The sequence below is a fragment of the Nuphar pumila genome, unplaced genomic scaffold, assembly GCF_984573655.1.
Source record: "Nuphar pumila unplaced genomic scaffold, dmNupPumi1.hap1.1 HAP1_SCAFFOLD_876, whole genome shotgun sequence".
Classification (NCBI taxonomy): Eukaryota; Viridiplantae; Streptophyta; class Magnoliopsida; order Nymphaeales; family Nymphaeaceae; genus Nuphar; species Nuphar pumila.
In genome coordinates this window covers 27,445-43,082 of record NW_028323519.1, presented here as the reverse complement: position 1 = coordinate 43,082, position 15,638 = coordinate 27,445, and the positions used below count along the sequence as shown (strand labels likewise).

General features: G+C 51.9%; 2 protein-coding genes across 2 annotated transcripts; one reads left to right on the top strand and one right to left on the bottom strand.

Annotated features, from left to right (window-relative positions):
* Window positions 1-557: 557 nt before the first annotated feature.
* On the top strand, window positions 558-4,685 carry LOC149809706 (kinesin-like protein KLP1; the record flags this gene model as incomplete). The annotated part of the gene is made up of 6 exons (XM_089994681.1): window positions 558-947; window positions 1,438-1,716; window positions 2,130-2,399; window positions 2,878-3,503; window positions 3,923-4,148; window positions 4,467-4,685. Coding segments are annotated over 6 exons (2,010 nt in total), but the record flags the coding sequence as incomplete, so codon positions are not given.
* Window positions 4,686-8,184: 3,499 nt separating this feature from the next.
* Window positions 8,185-12,640, bottom strand: LOC149809705 (DEAD-box ATP-dependent RNA helicase 29-like). The gene is made up of 5 exons (XM_089994680.1): window positions 12,472-12,640; window positions 11,695-11,869; window positions 10,307-10,619; window positions 9,410-9,709; window positions 8,185-8,610 (listed from the first exon to the last, which is right to left on the bottom strand). The coding sequence occupies exons 1-5, from the start codon at window positions 12,638-12,640 to the stop codon at window positions 8,185-8,187; spliced, it is 1,383 nt and encodes a 460-aa protein (XP_089850806.1).
* Between the last annotated feature and the right edge of the window lie 2,998 nt (window positions 12,641-15,638).

Genomic DNA, 15,638 nt, shown 5'->3' with positions numbered 1-15,638 from the left:
GCTCTGCAATTACACCACGAGATCGATACTATAGCGGAATGTGCCCATGATCATCAGTGTGAACACTCCGAATATCTTGCGTTGGTATGAGGAGAACATGAATTCAAATACTTCCAGGGTAGTCACTCTCTAGCTCATGTGCGTTGGCTCGAATGTGCAGAGTAAATGGCAACAGCATATCCCTTGAAATGCCAAGAAGGACACTGCTGGTCCGAACAACAGTTTGGAGAACCTCAACTTCCAGGTGTGCCTTGATCCCTGTGCACGAAATCGTTGCATTCAGGCTACAACTTGAATGTCCAACGAAACAGCAGTAGTGTGGCGAGACATCGCAACCCTAGGAGGCCGTCGATTGCAATACCTGCTGTGGTGGATTGCACAAATGCTGGCAGAGATACGCACCTCAGCCGGGGGTCAACAAACCTGAAAGTCAAGGCATATCATCCTCACAGTGTCCCTGCACTTCTGTCCCCATTTTTTAAGAGGTCGTGGGGCCAGTGGCCATTATATTCCAGGCAGCCGTGCACATCCTGGAGCGTTGCACGATCACGTAACAGTCAGACTTTGCGCAGCTGGATGGGATCATGGAGAACGCGACGCAAGAGACAGTCTTTTCTGAAGTGGCGCAAGACCTGGTGGACAACACACTGCAAGGGTACAACAGCACGCTGTTCTGCTACGGTCAGACAGGGGCAGGCAAGACCTACACAATGTCGGGGCAGCACAGCAGCTACCAGCAACGAGGGGTCATCCCGCGGACGCTGGCACACATCTTCCACGACATCGACACCCGCGTGGACCGTATCTACACCGTGAAGGTCTCGTACCTGGAGATCTACAACGAGCAGATGTACGATTTGCTCTCGGACAACCCAGCGACCGCCGACCACCTGCATTGCCTGGAAGACGATGGCAACGTTGTTGTCAAGGGGCTCACCAAAAAGCTGGTGCGTCCTTACTCGGCGTGTGAGGTTGATGCTTGGTGGATGGGTCGTAAGATGCTGCCGATGCAATGACAATTCAGCAACGGCAAGCACCGTGTTGTTGCTTGGCATCTCGGGGCGGTTGTCACATGGAACGGAGGGCCTACTGTAACGGCAAGCACCTATGCGGCTGTTGCTTTGCAGCTCGGGGTGCCTGTCACGTGGCACGGAAGGCAGCGTCCACTCTGCATGCTGATCATGACGATGATGTATCTTTTTACCACACCACCACATCCACATGCACGCTGGCAACTCCAAGAACCACTTGGGAAATGCTAGCTGCTAGAACCTGTTTCTGTTACAAAGCTGTCTGCTTTCAAGGGTTTAGAACTGAAAACTTCCAACGTCCCTGCCAAAATTTGCGACGAGAAGTCTGCAAGAAAAAGAAGATCACAATTTAGTGGCAATCCAAGAGGGGACTGAGAGAGAAATGTCAGCGCTCTGGTTTGTTCAGGTTCGATCGGAGGAAGATGCACTAGCTTTCTTCTTCTTGGGGGAGCAAGCTCGCAGCACAGCGGCTCATACGCTCAACTCAAACTCATCACGCTCTCACGTGCTCTTCACCGTGCACATGGACATCCGCGCAAGCACGGATGCCAAGGAGCGGGCCATTCTTGCCAAGATCAACCTTGTGGACCTTGCTGGCTCTGAGCGCGTGAAGAAGAGTGGCTCTGGGGGACAAGCTATGCTTGAAGCGCAGTTCATTAACAAGAGTCTCTCGTTTCTCGAAATGGTGTGCTCGTGTGGTCATCTTCACTGCGATGGTTCCCAGATGTGACTCGTTTCAGGGCATTGCCATTCAGCTTGTGATACACCTTGATAGAGCAAACATGTGTTTGGGTGAGACGAAATTATACGAGATGCTGATTGTGCGCGTATGCAAGGAATTACATCAGAGGCAACATCTGGCATTTTTCCGGAATCAGAATAGTATCTGCTGCATGCAAGTGTGCATGCAGAGGCTTCATTACCTCAGTGTAGGAGCCTTTCCATCAGAAGTATTCAGGCAGTCTGTTCGTTGACTGTAATCAGGAGCGATGTTGTACAACATTGTCCACACGTCCAGCACCATGGCACAGCAGAAGATGCTATGCAAGCTTTCATTTTCAAGAGGCACAGGCAGCTGAAGCGTGAAAGGTCATGCAGACAGTCAATGCACTGGCAAGGAAGGAGGCACATGTTCCCTTCAGGCAATGCAAGCTCACCTCAGTGTTGAAGGACGCCTTGGGTGGCAACTCCAAGACCGCAATGATCGCCAACATATGGCCAGAGCAGCGCCACCTCGAGGAGACCATTTCAACTCTGCGGTTTGCCACGCGCGTTCAAGCGCTTGTGACAAACAACCGACAGAACGAGAGCAGTGACCCTGCATTGCTGCTCAAACGATATGAGCGCCAAATTCGGGAGCTGAAGCAGGTTCGTAAAACATCAAATTTGCACAGAGATCTCGTCGCATTTGTCACAATTGTTACCTTCAATATGATCAGTCGGTGTCGAAGGCAATCCATCCTAGGTGCATCTCCCAAGCCACCTCTGCGGCTGCCGACATCAATGCCGCTTAGTGCCGTTCCAACGTAAAGCACACAGCCAACCCACATGAAATGAAACTCATAGGCGAGTGCACCTTCTGCGTCCACAAAACCTGGAAAACCGTTCAGCATTGCTACAGGAATCATGCAGATTTTATGCACGCATACGCATTTGGTTGCGGTCGTGTTGTGAATCGATACAAGATACATCATCAGCATACACGTATAAGCATTGTCTCGTGTATCGGGAACAGCAAGGTATATGCAACTACTATACAAGTTATACTTTTGCATGTACATGATCAACCAGTACTTGTGGTTGCCAATGTCCATGCGGATGCGAAAGTACTTTTATCACCATGCAGGAGCTGGCAATGCGCGACACCCTGAGCGGGCGCACGCGCGTCACGTACAGCGACCTCTCGGATGCAGAGATACGGGACTTGTACGTGCTGGCTTGGCAGTTCCTGCAGGGCGAGAAGGAAGTGGAGCACCTGCCGATGGACACGCTCAAGGTCATCAAAGAAACATTCAGTCAGTGCCGAAACGTGTACCAGGCGATGCGCTCACAGGCGCTGACTCAGAGCAACGCAGTTGCGGAGGACGGGGCCGTCGGGGCAGCCGGGATCACCTACGGCGGAGAGGATACGACGCATGTTGGTGAAAACGAGGCAACGTCCGGCTTCAACATCGGCAAAGCCCCCACCGGTGCGCGCCCGCCGTCAGATGCGGTGCTTTCTGACCGGCTGCCGTCGCAACGTGGAGACGCGTCGGATCGAGCACATCTGCATGGCTTGGACGGCGTCGACCGGGCTGCGGCGTTTGCCAAGTACAAGCATTCCGTTGAGGAGGGACGTGCTGCGAGTGCGGAGCTCAAACGGCTGATGGGTGAGCACCAATTGAGGAAGGCCGGACTCAAAGCGCTGGGAGACTCTGTGAATGCCATGAAACAGGAGATCGACACGTTGCAGGAGCTCGTCAACGAGCGGAGGTGTGCGAGTTCTCGTGCAGGATGTCTTGCGTGTCTGCATCGTGCTCAGCGATCCTCAGCATGGCAATTGTAGCATTTACAGGCATAACGCAGTGATGACGGTGCAAGATGCGAGCTACTACAGACAAGCAAATCCAGCATGTGAACACACATAATTGCTAGGATGCCTACATAACTTCAGATCCCTGTTTTGAGTTGCCTGTTCACCAAGTAAATTGTTCACGGATCTCACACAGGTCAGGATACGGTAAGTTAGGCTGGTCCAGGTACGCTAGATGAAAGTAATGGTAGCACTGATTCCCAAGTAGTTCTTGGAGTTGCCAATGTCCATATGGATGCGGTAGTGTTGTAAAAAGATACATCATCATCATCTCGCTCTCAGTTCCTTTCGGAATCTGACTTACGGTTGTGGAATGTAGGAGCGCAGCCCCTCGAGGACAGAAGTCCACAATAGCGGATGTTGAGGAGTTTGACCTTCTGGCACAGCTGAAGGAGGAGAAGATAAAGTATCGTCAAGCCTTTGACAACTTCAAGCACCAGCGCATCGAAATGGATGCCCTGGCGGCGGCAGTGGCCGAATCACGAAAAGTGCTGCTGCAGAACTTTGAAGAGTGGCTGGCAATTGAGGGGTCGGCACTCACACCAGTATGATTTCCTGCTATGATTGCACGAGCATGCACATCACGTGAATCGCACTAACCATTGTACTCTGTCACATATCTCTTGGCTGCCAGGTTGCTGATGGATGCCAACCATGATGCAAATCTTACATGCTGGGAGAACTCCCTGTTGAGCAACTTCCATGCTTGAACGGCACGACCTACCAAGCATGTGTGTTCATGTTGTTGATTGCTTTACATTGCCCTTAAGAAGTGTTGCAGTTCCTTGAAACCCTCGCACATGAAGCCCCCATCATTCCAAGTCTGTTGTCGCACTCCAACGAAGAATTCTGCGTTCTCGCAGGGCGCCGACGAATTGGACCCTCAGGAGGAGTACGAGATGATCGAGCGTGAGCGAATCATGAGGGTGGATCCCAACATGACGTCGTATGTAGCAGCAAAAAAGCGAAGCAAGGGCGCAGATGGGCGCCTGCGGGATTTCCAAGGCGACAAGGCAAAAGGAATGCATGCACGCAAAGTGGAGCAGACTTATCGAATAAACTTTGGTATTCCTGGGGCATGATAGCTTTCGCCGCTCGGAGAGGGTGGTTAATTCGTTCATGAAACGGCTCTAGACCCTTTCATGGCTTGACACGTGAGCAAGCCAGCAATGCTCTTGCTCGACACCTTGACGACGGTGGCAGCCGCTTGGGAGGGGATCAGGATGGACTTGTCACGACCGTGCTAAGCACACTCAGCATTCGATTGTGTGTAGGCAATACCGTGACCTACCGGTACTGATGCTCACTCAGGGCCCTGGCTTGTGTGAGAGGCCGTGCTTGCAGGACGGGCATGAATATCCCAATCGCCGAGGCTCCATGAAGTTTTGCGTTTTGTTTTGCGAGTGCAAGGAGGCAGTGTTTTTTCCGCCTGAGCTGCAGACTTGTGCCTGTGATAACCTTCAGGTAATGAGCCAAAACCCTGTTGCGCCAAGGCCAACACAAGCTGATGCACAATGTGGCAAGGGACAAAATTTTACAAGCTGGTCGATATACTGCAACCTTCAACATGTCAACTAGCACATGACAGGTGGCCGCCCTCTCGTCACGTCCTACTTGCGCTTTCCCCTTTTTCCACCTGATTTACCTCCAGCCTTCTTCTTCACACCCGCTTTCGTCTTCAAGTGCTCCCTCTGCCGGTCCTTCTTCTTGAGTTCCTTGCGCATCTCTCCCTCGGTCTTCATGTCATCTTTGACGTTGGCGTTCGCTCGCTTGTAACTCACCGGGTTGGCCCAGCCACGTCCGCCGTGTTCAAACCTGCATGCATTGGAAAGTCAAAGTCAACCATCGCCTTGATGCTGGATGTCAATGGCAACAAACAATGCATGCCTGGATACAATACAGAGGTCAAGGGGCTCAATCTGTGTACTGCAAAGACTGTAAGGCCTGTACCACCTGCAAAGTTCGACAACGCTGTTCAAGGTTGTTTGGTTGGATTGACAGTCGTTGAAAGTCGTCTGCAAGAAGCGCATGAGTTGGCAATCTTAAGAGCGGGACACACCTGCCAGCCAAGGCTGCCTGCCCCCCTTTAGCAGCTTTGACGTCGGTGACTTTTCCGCCAGTTCGTTTGACCCACTTTCGGAAGAGCTCCCCGTTCTTCTCGGCGGACTTTACCTTGGCACCGCTCTCAGTTCGCACACGCTTCCCAGCTTTCACCGTTTCATTCTTCTGCAGCTGCACGTATTTGTGTGACTTCTTGTCCCACACGATCCTGCGCTTCTGCTGCTGCATCCCTTCCCCATCGTCCGCGTTCATGTCCATCACTGCGTCCGAGATTGCGTTGTGCCCTTGTTCCTGCAACGCATGTGTCTGCTCAACATCTGGAAGGCATTGAAGGGTACCTCCTAACAGTCGCCACACGCACACTCCATGTCGAATGCTTCATGCGCCTCCGTTGCCGCAATTCATCAACCCTGATGCATGTTCGATGATATGTGGTGAGTGTACGACGATGCCATACACGTTCCCATCGGCATGGAAGGCGCTGCTTGAGTATACTCGGACAGTCACGCAATTGTTGTGATAGCAAAGGACTTACAAAGCTGCAGTTGCATGCTGAACACCAATGGCATAATCCATTGCAATCTACGGTTATTTATCATATGTTGACGGTTAGCAGCAAAGCTGTGTCGAGTCCATGTAGCATGGCATTGCGGGTTGATTCCGAAGGCGGATGCGAGTGCTATCGCCTCAACACGAATGATAAATAACAGGCAACTGTTGAAACAGCTGCACAGCATTCCTGCAATCACATCAGCAAGAGCGGATGCGTTCAACAACAACACATGTCAGCTGCGAACCTTCATGGAGTAGCCCTCATCTGCATAGCGCTCTTCCCCTTCCTTGGTGGGTCGAATGAAAAAGTCAGCGTCTTGGAAGCGGCCGGTGCCGATGCCATTCTCGAGGCCCACATGTGCTGCGCAGGCCCGTGCTTTGCTACCGCGTAAGCTCTCTTCTGCCGTGGAGGTCGCTTGCCTGTTCTCGATCTCCTTCTGTGTGTTCTGTATTGTCTGTGCGTGTGCCTCGCGCTTTTGACGCATGATCTCCGCCTTTCGCATGTTCGGGCCATGCGCTGCTGCAACTGACACGTGGCCTGATCGCCCTTGCGCAACCTGCATGCCCTACAGCCTTAAAATCTGCTGTCAGAGCCTCAACTTCAGATGCCTGTTGAGAGCTCATGCCGGATCGCGAATGACATGGTTGGGTGCGCCACGGGGAGGGCTGTTTGTTCAGCCCGCTCAAGTGGCAAGTGGTGTCACCAAAGGCTGCAAAGGGGAATTTCTTGATCAGCGAATGTAGCGGTCGTACGGTGTTCCTGCCAGACTGTCAAGCGCGCTGATGATGAACCAGCAACGGACCTTGCCAAGCGTCAATGTGAGTGCAAGTTCTTGGTTCGTGCAACTGCGGTCAGCCGATTCTGTTTCCTTGCCATTGCCGAAGAAAGGCTAGGGTGCAGCCCTCCTTTGTTTGTCCCACATGACATGTCAGAAACCATGGCACAAACGGACCTGCGCTCTGGCGGCATCCCACAAGCACTGCCGGACATGTCAGCAAGCTGATGGGGAGGCCAGCTTACCCCGATGATTGCTCTGTACGGACAGCCATGATTCCATCTGTTCTGGCTGATAATTGGCCAGGGAGGGATATGAAAGAAGCAGCCTTAGCGGGTACAGTGCCAGCAAGGGCATCAGCACACCTGTGCCTCGAGTACTGTGGCTGCAGGGCGGAAGTTCTTGAGAGCGGAAGTGAAGTCTTTTCGAGCGGTCTCCGCGTCAATGTCGACGTAGTTGCGTTTGCTCGCGACAGCCAGCAGCAAGGGGTGGGGCCCCTCGCGCCCCAGCGCCTTCGCTCGCTTCATGCTCTCGCCGCTGGCCAACGACCGAGTCTTCTTGTACAGGTTGAAAGCATTTGTGCACGAGCTCTCCAGGCTCAGAATGCTGGGATTCGATGTCACGATGTTCCGAACGGACTCCGTCACTATGTCCAGCATCGCCTCCGGATATGACCCCAACCTGTGCGGCAAGTAAAAATGCTGCCATCTTTAGGTGTCTTGGCTCATGTGAGCAGCAGCGCCATTTTTGCTATCCTGTTCGTCCGTTTCCTGCCTTTGCCAATGCTACCTTGTTGCGTTCAATTTGTGGAAGCAAAATCCAATGTTGCTGATCTGTCTGTCCATCTCTAGATGTGTATTACAAACAAAACAACGGGGGCCGGCAGTGTCCCCATAATGGAAATACGTTCACAGAGTATCAAATCTTGTGAGTGAACACACTGTGCTGGTTCCTTATGCGTCCACATGTTGCAACAACAGTGAGTCCTACTTCAACAATGCATCGTAACAACTGAGCTGGAAGGCACCTAGGTGAACATCGATCAGCACTGTACATTTACTTGCTCATCGGTTTGGGCAGCTCGTCATTCGCCATACACACGCGTTCCCCTTGCTCCTAGTGCTGCATCCGTCCAATCAGGTGCAAGATCAGCCATCGCGATGGCTGTCTCGCCCTTCATGAACCCCGCGCTTCACGATCGGCACATTGCGATGCCTGTAAGATTTCTCGTGGGTCTCTGCGAAGCGCACCATGACACAGACTGGTCTTCGTACTTGGCCACATCGGAGTCCGTGCTGCACAAGGGCACGGTGAGAAGCGGGCGGGAGAGGAAGAGGTGCAAGTCGATGACATATGGGATCTCATCGGGCGTGAGAAAAGAGTACGCTGTGCCTGTACGACCTGCACGAGCGGCACGACCTGTGCGATGCACGAACAGCTTGGGCTTGGACGTGAAGTCGTAGTTGATGACGTTGTCTAACAATGGAATGTCAATGCCTCGCGCCGCCACATCCGTCGTGATGAGGACATGCACTTTTCCGTTCCGGAATTTCGCGACGCTGATCTTTCGTGCCGTTTGGTCCATTGAACCGTACACCGCTGCACACGGGATGCCCTCCTGCACCACGACAACACACTATGTGATGTTTCGGGAAAACTTCCTTCATGCATTGATATCGGGCGTTTCAACCCTGGCTGCTTCGACTGTGTGTGCTCAGCATACGGTGTGGCATGGTTTATAACATAGAGATGTACTAAGGTAGTTCTTGAATTTGTCCATGTGGATTTCGGTAGTGTTGTAAAAAGATACATCTTCATCACCTGGGGCCTATCCTGGTCTTCTGTTTGTTTTTCTGGGGGTTGGGATGCCTTGTTTGTTTTTCAAGGGGTCTAATGAGATGCCAGCACTACAGGACACTGTGCTGGCATGCAAGGTTGGGATTTCACTACAACACGTGATGATGCAGTCTTCAAATGTGAACAAAATATAGTACACGCCACCGCTCTCTCAGGGAGGGCAACATAATGTCCACACGCTGCACCGAGCAGACGTGCGTGTATATACAACGTATGTCATTTCCAACTAGCATATGCTGCTTTGCACACTGTTCACTGCTGGACCAATTCATTCAAAGTGCGATGGACAGATCAACATCTGTCTGACCAGAAACAACATACTCGTCCTCGTCGTCTCTGATTCATGCTGCATCCCTGGCGTCCACACTCAAGAGTCCCACCAAACTACCAAAACTAGGGTTCTCTGATTGCGGAACGTTGGTGATTTGACAAACGCCAATCTGCACACTGTACAAACCAGCAGTTGAACCAGACAGCGGATGTCCAAATGTGCCCATGAAGCATACGATGCGCCAGCAGACAAGAGGTCTGCTGAGCGGTCTTCCAGCACGAAAACACACCTCCTCGAAGAGGAGAGTGAGGTACTCGACGCGGTACTTGGTTGCAGTGAAGATGATGGTTGGTGACTTGGGGGGGAGCACTTCCGTGACGAGCTGCAGAAGCGCAGCGGGCTTGTCGTCCTGGCGCAGCGTGAAGAAGGCAAGGCTGAGATCGGGGGAGATCTTGGTGTCGGTGTCCAGCCGGATGAGCTCGGGCGCCCTCAGCCCCGCACGTGCAAACTCCGCAACTGCTGCCGGCATCGTGGCCGAGAAGAGAAGCGTCTGCCGCGTTTCGGGCGCTTTGCCCATGATCTCTTTCACCTGCAAAACGCCCCCGTCTCCCCTAAATTATAAGCGTCGCATTATATGACTACTACCATCAACATTGCACTGATCAGCTATACAATTGCATCTCTGTCTCATACGTCATACTCTATGGGATGCCCACACAAGTGTCACTCTGCGCGGTAAGCAAGGTCTCTCACCCCTTGGGCTGTCGAGCAGCGGTCCTTGAGGGTGAGTAACCATATGTGGACACAGCTCACTGGCGGAGCACAAAAAAGGGTCGTCAACCGGAAGACGTACCAAACTGACACCCTTAAAGTAGTAGCTACAAATAGAAATGAGACTGTGCGATGCAGAAGATCATTTGGAGGTATCTCTATCTGTCTTGTATGTCAATGCTCTCCCAACTCTGGCGGTGTAGGCATCAGCATCAACAACATCCTATGTGCTCTTGACGCGCACAGAACCACGAAGCTTCACGATGGTTCACGAGAGATCACTGTGCCACAAGCTTGCCTCCAATTCAAATCGTGCACTCGACCGGAGCGTGTCAAAGGCCATAGTCCTACTGAGTCAACTCCTTCCCTTTCATTGGCTCAACAAGTGAGTGTGAGCATGACTTTAAAGGCAAACCTGATCGCCTAGTCCCATCTCAAAGAGGCGGTCTGCCTCGTCAAGGACGACGTGCTGAACAGCCTTGAGATTGAACCCGGGAACCTCTGTCAGGTGGTGCAAAAGGCGACCGGGAGTGGCCACAAGGATGTCCGGAAGTAGGGCAAGCTCCGAGAACTGAGCCTCCATGGAGTCGCCTCCCACCAGCACGGCCGTTCGCAGGTCTGTGTGCCTCCCTATCTCAGCTATCACCTTGTACGTCTGCAACGTCAGCTCTCGCGTCGGCGCCAGGAACACCGCCCTCGCTCCGCCGTGGTGCTTGTGCTCTTTCAGCCTGCATCATGATTTGGCTGTTCTGGCAACCGGGATGGTTTGGTTCACATGCGTGGTCAACAACCCTGCTGCGTCGCTTTGCCTTTCCTTGCAATAAATGCCTCTCGTAGATCCTCACCAATGGTGGTCATGACAGCGATCTGCCCGCTCAGCAACGTAGCAGCATTGGCGCTGGTACCATCATTCAAACAAGCTGCTTTCAGTTGGATGCTTAAGACGAGTCGTCAGCAGCTTCGACATGCCCCAGAGTCCATTCCGTCCGTGCGCGGCAATACCCCATTGCTACTGACACGCAGATGAGGTTGATCAATGTGTAAACAGTGCATTTCCGTGGGAATGCTGCGGAACTGATGTATCTTTCCACATCACTACCGCATCCACACGGACATTGGCAACTCCAAGAACTACTTGGGAACGCATGCCCATGCAATCAATGATGGCGTCTGTTGCATGTGTGCGTGCACCACCCGGAGTCCCAAGTAGCACTTGGAGTTGCCACTGTCCATGTGGACCCCAACCCCGGGATTACACGGAAAACACAGTGCTTGCGAATGGGGCTGGTTCTGGCATTCCAGGCCTCATCCACAAGCAACGCATTGGTGAACCTGGTCCTAATCTGTCACACCCCTTTCCCACTGCTTTTGCGTTGTAAGACTGCAACCTCCAAGAGTAAACTGCATCCCTTCCGGTGAGTGATGACTGCACTAGGAAACCAGCTGAAAGCAACAACACACCGCTGCACAGCGGGCGGGCTAACACTGTTTGCTCAGAGGACACCGCTAGGCAAAATGTTAACATGTACAGCGCACATGCTTCGTTATTGCTTGCGGCTGACAACACCGCAGTCTTGTGCAACAAATGATCGACCGTGCAACATCCATGCCTAAACAAGCAGCCCTTGCGGAGATCCTGTCGAGACAATTCTGCCTACGTGCTTGCGCAATTTGTTCCTTGCAAATTGCTTTCAGTTTCGTGCAAGTGACCTGACTTTCTGCTTCGGTCTGCGAGGGAAGAAAAGCGTAGATTTTTTCCGCCATTGCATGCTGGGCATAGCAGGGGCATGCAAGATGGCTCACCTCTCGACGACGGGAATGACAAAGGCTGCAGTCTTCCCGGAGCCTGTGCGCGCCATTCCTACCACATCCACACCTTGCAGGATAAGGGGAATTGTCTTTCTCTGTATGGGCGTTGGCAACGAGTAACCTTTCCTCTTGATCGCTTTGAGCACGGCTATGCTCAGCCCCATGGTTTCTGCGAATCAGACCCATATTCAACTGGACGCCCATGCATATGGCACCCCAATAAATCTTCAGCAGTCACATTTTCTGATTTCTCAGGGTCGATTGAGGATTGCTTCCCTGATGTAAGCGCGGTGTTCTTATATGTCAATTTGCATGACACCATTTTGTATGTGCCCACGGCAACAAATCTTGACTACAGTGTTTGATTCATCTAGGTGAGCTGAAATTAAACCTTCCACTGCCGGCAAGACCCAGAGCGGGCATGAACGCAAGTATGGGCTGGCAGTGGACCTGCCCCTGTGTCATCCAAACTCTTCAGCGTTCGCGTCTTGCCGACCACAGCTTGCCCGCCAATACATGACGTGCCAACATGCACGCATCCTCATCACAGGCACACCTAAGTTCAGGAATACTGAATCATTATGTGTAAATGCCTCGCGTGATACCTCGTCGAGTGCTGGCCATGGAGCGTTGTCAGGGTTGAAGAACTTCTTGCAACACATGCAAACACGCAGCGCGCATCGTATGTTAGGCTCGCATCGGACAGCCATATATATATACATATATAAGTGTGAAAATAATAGATGTCTCATTACTTCAGCGTACACGCACCGAAGCTGCCAGGCTTAAATTTCTTCTGTTTATCCCTTGCCGCCTTTTTTCGCCGTCCCGACAAAGGTTTCGCTTCATCTTCTTCATCAAAATCTGTTACCTCATCCCGAAACTCCTCCACGACAGGTTCTTCACAATCTTGTTCGTCTGTAGGGAAGGCTTCCACCATCTTGCCCCTTGGACTGTACTTGCGTGTACTGGGACAAGCAAGTCCGTCGCAGCTATGCTAGAAGATGCGTGGGTAACAGGTCACCACATGACAAGGCGCACCAACGCAATAATGGATACTTGAGTGCCCTAAGGCGTGGACTGTGGTGAGGCAGCCGGTATGCCAAGGTTGAGCGCACGCTCGACTTACAAAGTTCACGTTGGTGTTGTGCTTTGATACGAGAAAACAAGCGTTGCAAAAGCTCAAGAACTCACGAAAAAACACAAGAATAGCACACGTTGCGATGCTTGGCAAGACCTGGCCCAAGCAGCGCCTCAGGGTTCTGGTTATCTCCTATCGTAGGGAAATGCGTCGGCGGTGGCCCATGCACTAACAGGTCGACGACGACAAGACTTACAATGCAGGTCACATTATCTCATTTCGAAGAATAGGCGCACGTAAAGGATGAGATGGCAAGAACAACTTGTCAGAAGCATATCAAAGAATGATTGTTGGCAGCGGCACTCCAGCCTCACGGCACCCACCACGTCCTGTCTATATCAAGCTGCCCAACATCACAGACGCGATGTGAGTCTCTGCGTGGCATTGCTAAGCCAGCTGGGCCTCACAGAAGAAGACCAAGGATATCTAGTGGCAACTCGGACAGAAGCTGGGAAGGACAATCCAGCATCCGGTTGCTTATCCTGGCGCCAAGTCACAGACCATTCAAAAATCCAGCTCCTCTACACTTGCTGCACGGAATGAGACCACAACCTCGACAGGGTTTGCATGATCGTGGGTTCCCGAATTGGCGTGCACCCTGCCCTTGCTCTATCTTCAGCGCTTGGCTAGTCTTGCCTGAACCTTCACAAACAAAACATCGCACTCCTCCTGCATGGAACAGCACCATCAACAATGCGTTGTTGCATCTTTGGCTTAGAGATACAACCTGGGGCCCTGCCATGACTTGGCTTGCATTGAATTCACCCCATGATACTGCAGATCGCTGATTCCTCAGCTCCATTTTTGACCTGATGCAATGCACCTTCTATGACAAATAGAAGGCATTTTTCAGCAGCTCACAAGAATTGGATTGACGTAATACAGCAAATGGGTCAATGCCTCAAGACATGTTGCCTTGGGCGTGGTTGGCAGTACATGCTGCTATTGGTGCCTTCAGCTATGATGTTTCCTGTTTGCTGCCTACAAAAAATGCGGCATGTGCATTGATACTGTGAGCCATCCAACATAAGGATTGACTGTGAGCCATCCAACATAAGGATGGGCAATCATGCCACATGCAGGGTCGCTGCGGACCTGCGAGCGCGTGCGGCGGATGTCCCAGTGATCACTTACAGGCAATAGACACACCATCGGAGGATTTTAAAACCATATCCCATGCATCAGATAACAAAATCTCAGTGTCGGCAGGGATCCGAGCTTCGTGGCAATGGAAAAGCCTGATGTATCTGCCATGGGCCTTCCTCTCCACCCATCCCCCACTACCAGCACTTAGTCCATACCGTTACCAGGACCCAGGGAACCTCGCGTATCATTAAACAAGGACCTTTCCCGCGTCTCAGATTAAAATTTGGCCAAAGAACGCCGTTATTGATGGACATATACGATGATGACACCACGGACTTGCACCACCGCATGTTGCTACCGGTGAGAACCCGTCCGTGTGACACAAGCTACAACTGATCCACTGGTGCAAGCGATCACCACCAAACGCAAGGTGCTGCTTACCGGTGCCTTGACATAAATCGCACATTTCGACCGCTTCCTTCTTGAAACCGTTCCAGAAGGCTGCTGTTGCTGCGACTCCTACGGCCCCACCCACTATCACGTCTTGCATCATACTGGCATCTATAGCAGCTCGACACACGTGATGATTTTCCATTCGTCTAAGCCGAGATGATGCACATGACAGCTGCGTGGATCTGCCACTAGTGCTAGCTCCATTCGAGTGCATGGTTCTCTCGCTCGCAATCAGTTGCAACAATTGCCAAAGTAGAGCAGAGCATTGAGCAACCATTTGTTATGCATGCTTGCCTTGGCATAGGTTTCCTTGTTGGCACACCGTGCGAATCGACCAATCACCATGCATTCATCCTATCTGGGTTATCTATCGCGCACGAAGGCGTAGCCTGAACCTCTCCTTCTCTGCCGTTTCGAATGTTTTCTTCGTTATGTGTATGTGAGGGACAGTGGTGTAACTTGCCCATCCCTCAAACCCTTTTTCAACAGGGGTTAACATCATGTCGCAAGCTGGCCATGTCTCGGAGGATGAAGTCACAGTGCTAGGTACCAATCTGGGGGAATTCGCCACAGATGACGCGTACGACATGGACATTGACACTGCCAGCAAGTACTATGGTGGTGGAGGTTCAAGGCTGACAGAGTCAAGGCACAGAGAGCGAGAAGGGCGCAACGCCACCCCTGTGGCTGATGCAGGATTCTTCAACAAATTTGATGATGACTTTGATGAGATTGACATGAAGCTGAACTGAGCAGTGTTCGATTGCGTGGTTCTGTGTTTGTCGACACCGTATTTGCCGTGTAAAAGCCACTCGCAGGAGCCAGACCAATTCTGTTTCTGATCTTGAGTTTGTTTGGGTGTTGGGGGACTGTGTGTCAGTCGTTTTCTTTTTCAAAGACTTTGCCTTCCGCACTTTTGCCGGTTATCGTCAGATAGAACCTGAACAGGGCTAATCCAGAGCACCGGCAGGAATCCTGTAAGCATCGCCGTTGTCAATGCATTGAAACTATTGTCCAAAACATAGCGTAGCATGACTATCATAGAGGTCGACAGCTTGCTGACATCTACAGCATTCCGTTGTCGGATTGCTATCTGGCATCGTTCCGTGCTGGTGGTTCTCGACCGCGTTCGACACCACCGGCGCCGTAAAGTGTAGGTGTGAGACATACTTTGCCAGCTGACATGGTCCTTGCAAAGGACTCGTGAGGCTCGTAGATGGCGCCAGTTCGTAGACAGCGGTGAGTTGAACTAGGAGAA

Excerpts from the sequence above, each read along its gene's own strand:
- LOC149809705 (XM_089994680.1), bottom strand. The coding sequence starts at position 12,640 with ATGGTGGAAGCCTTCCCTACAGACGAACAAGATTGTGAAGAACCTGTC. Across the intron at positions 11,870-12,471 it reads ATTTAAGCCTGGCAGCTTCG|AAACCATGGGGCTGAGCATA; the intron begins GTGCGTGTACGC and ends TCTGATTCGCAG. Across the intron at positions 10,620-11,694 it reads GTCATTCCCGTCGTCGAGAG|GCTGAAAGAGCACAAGCACC; the intron begins GTGAGCCATCTT and ends ATCATGATGCAG.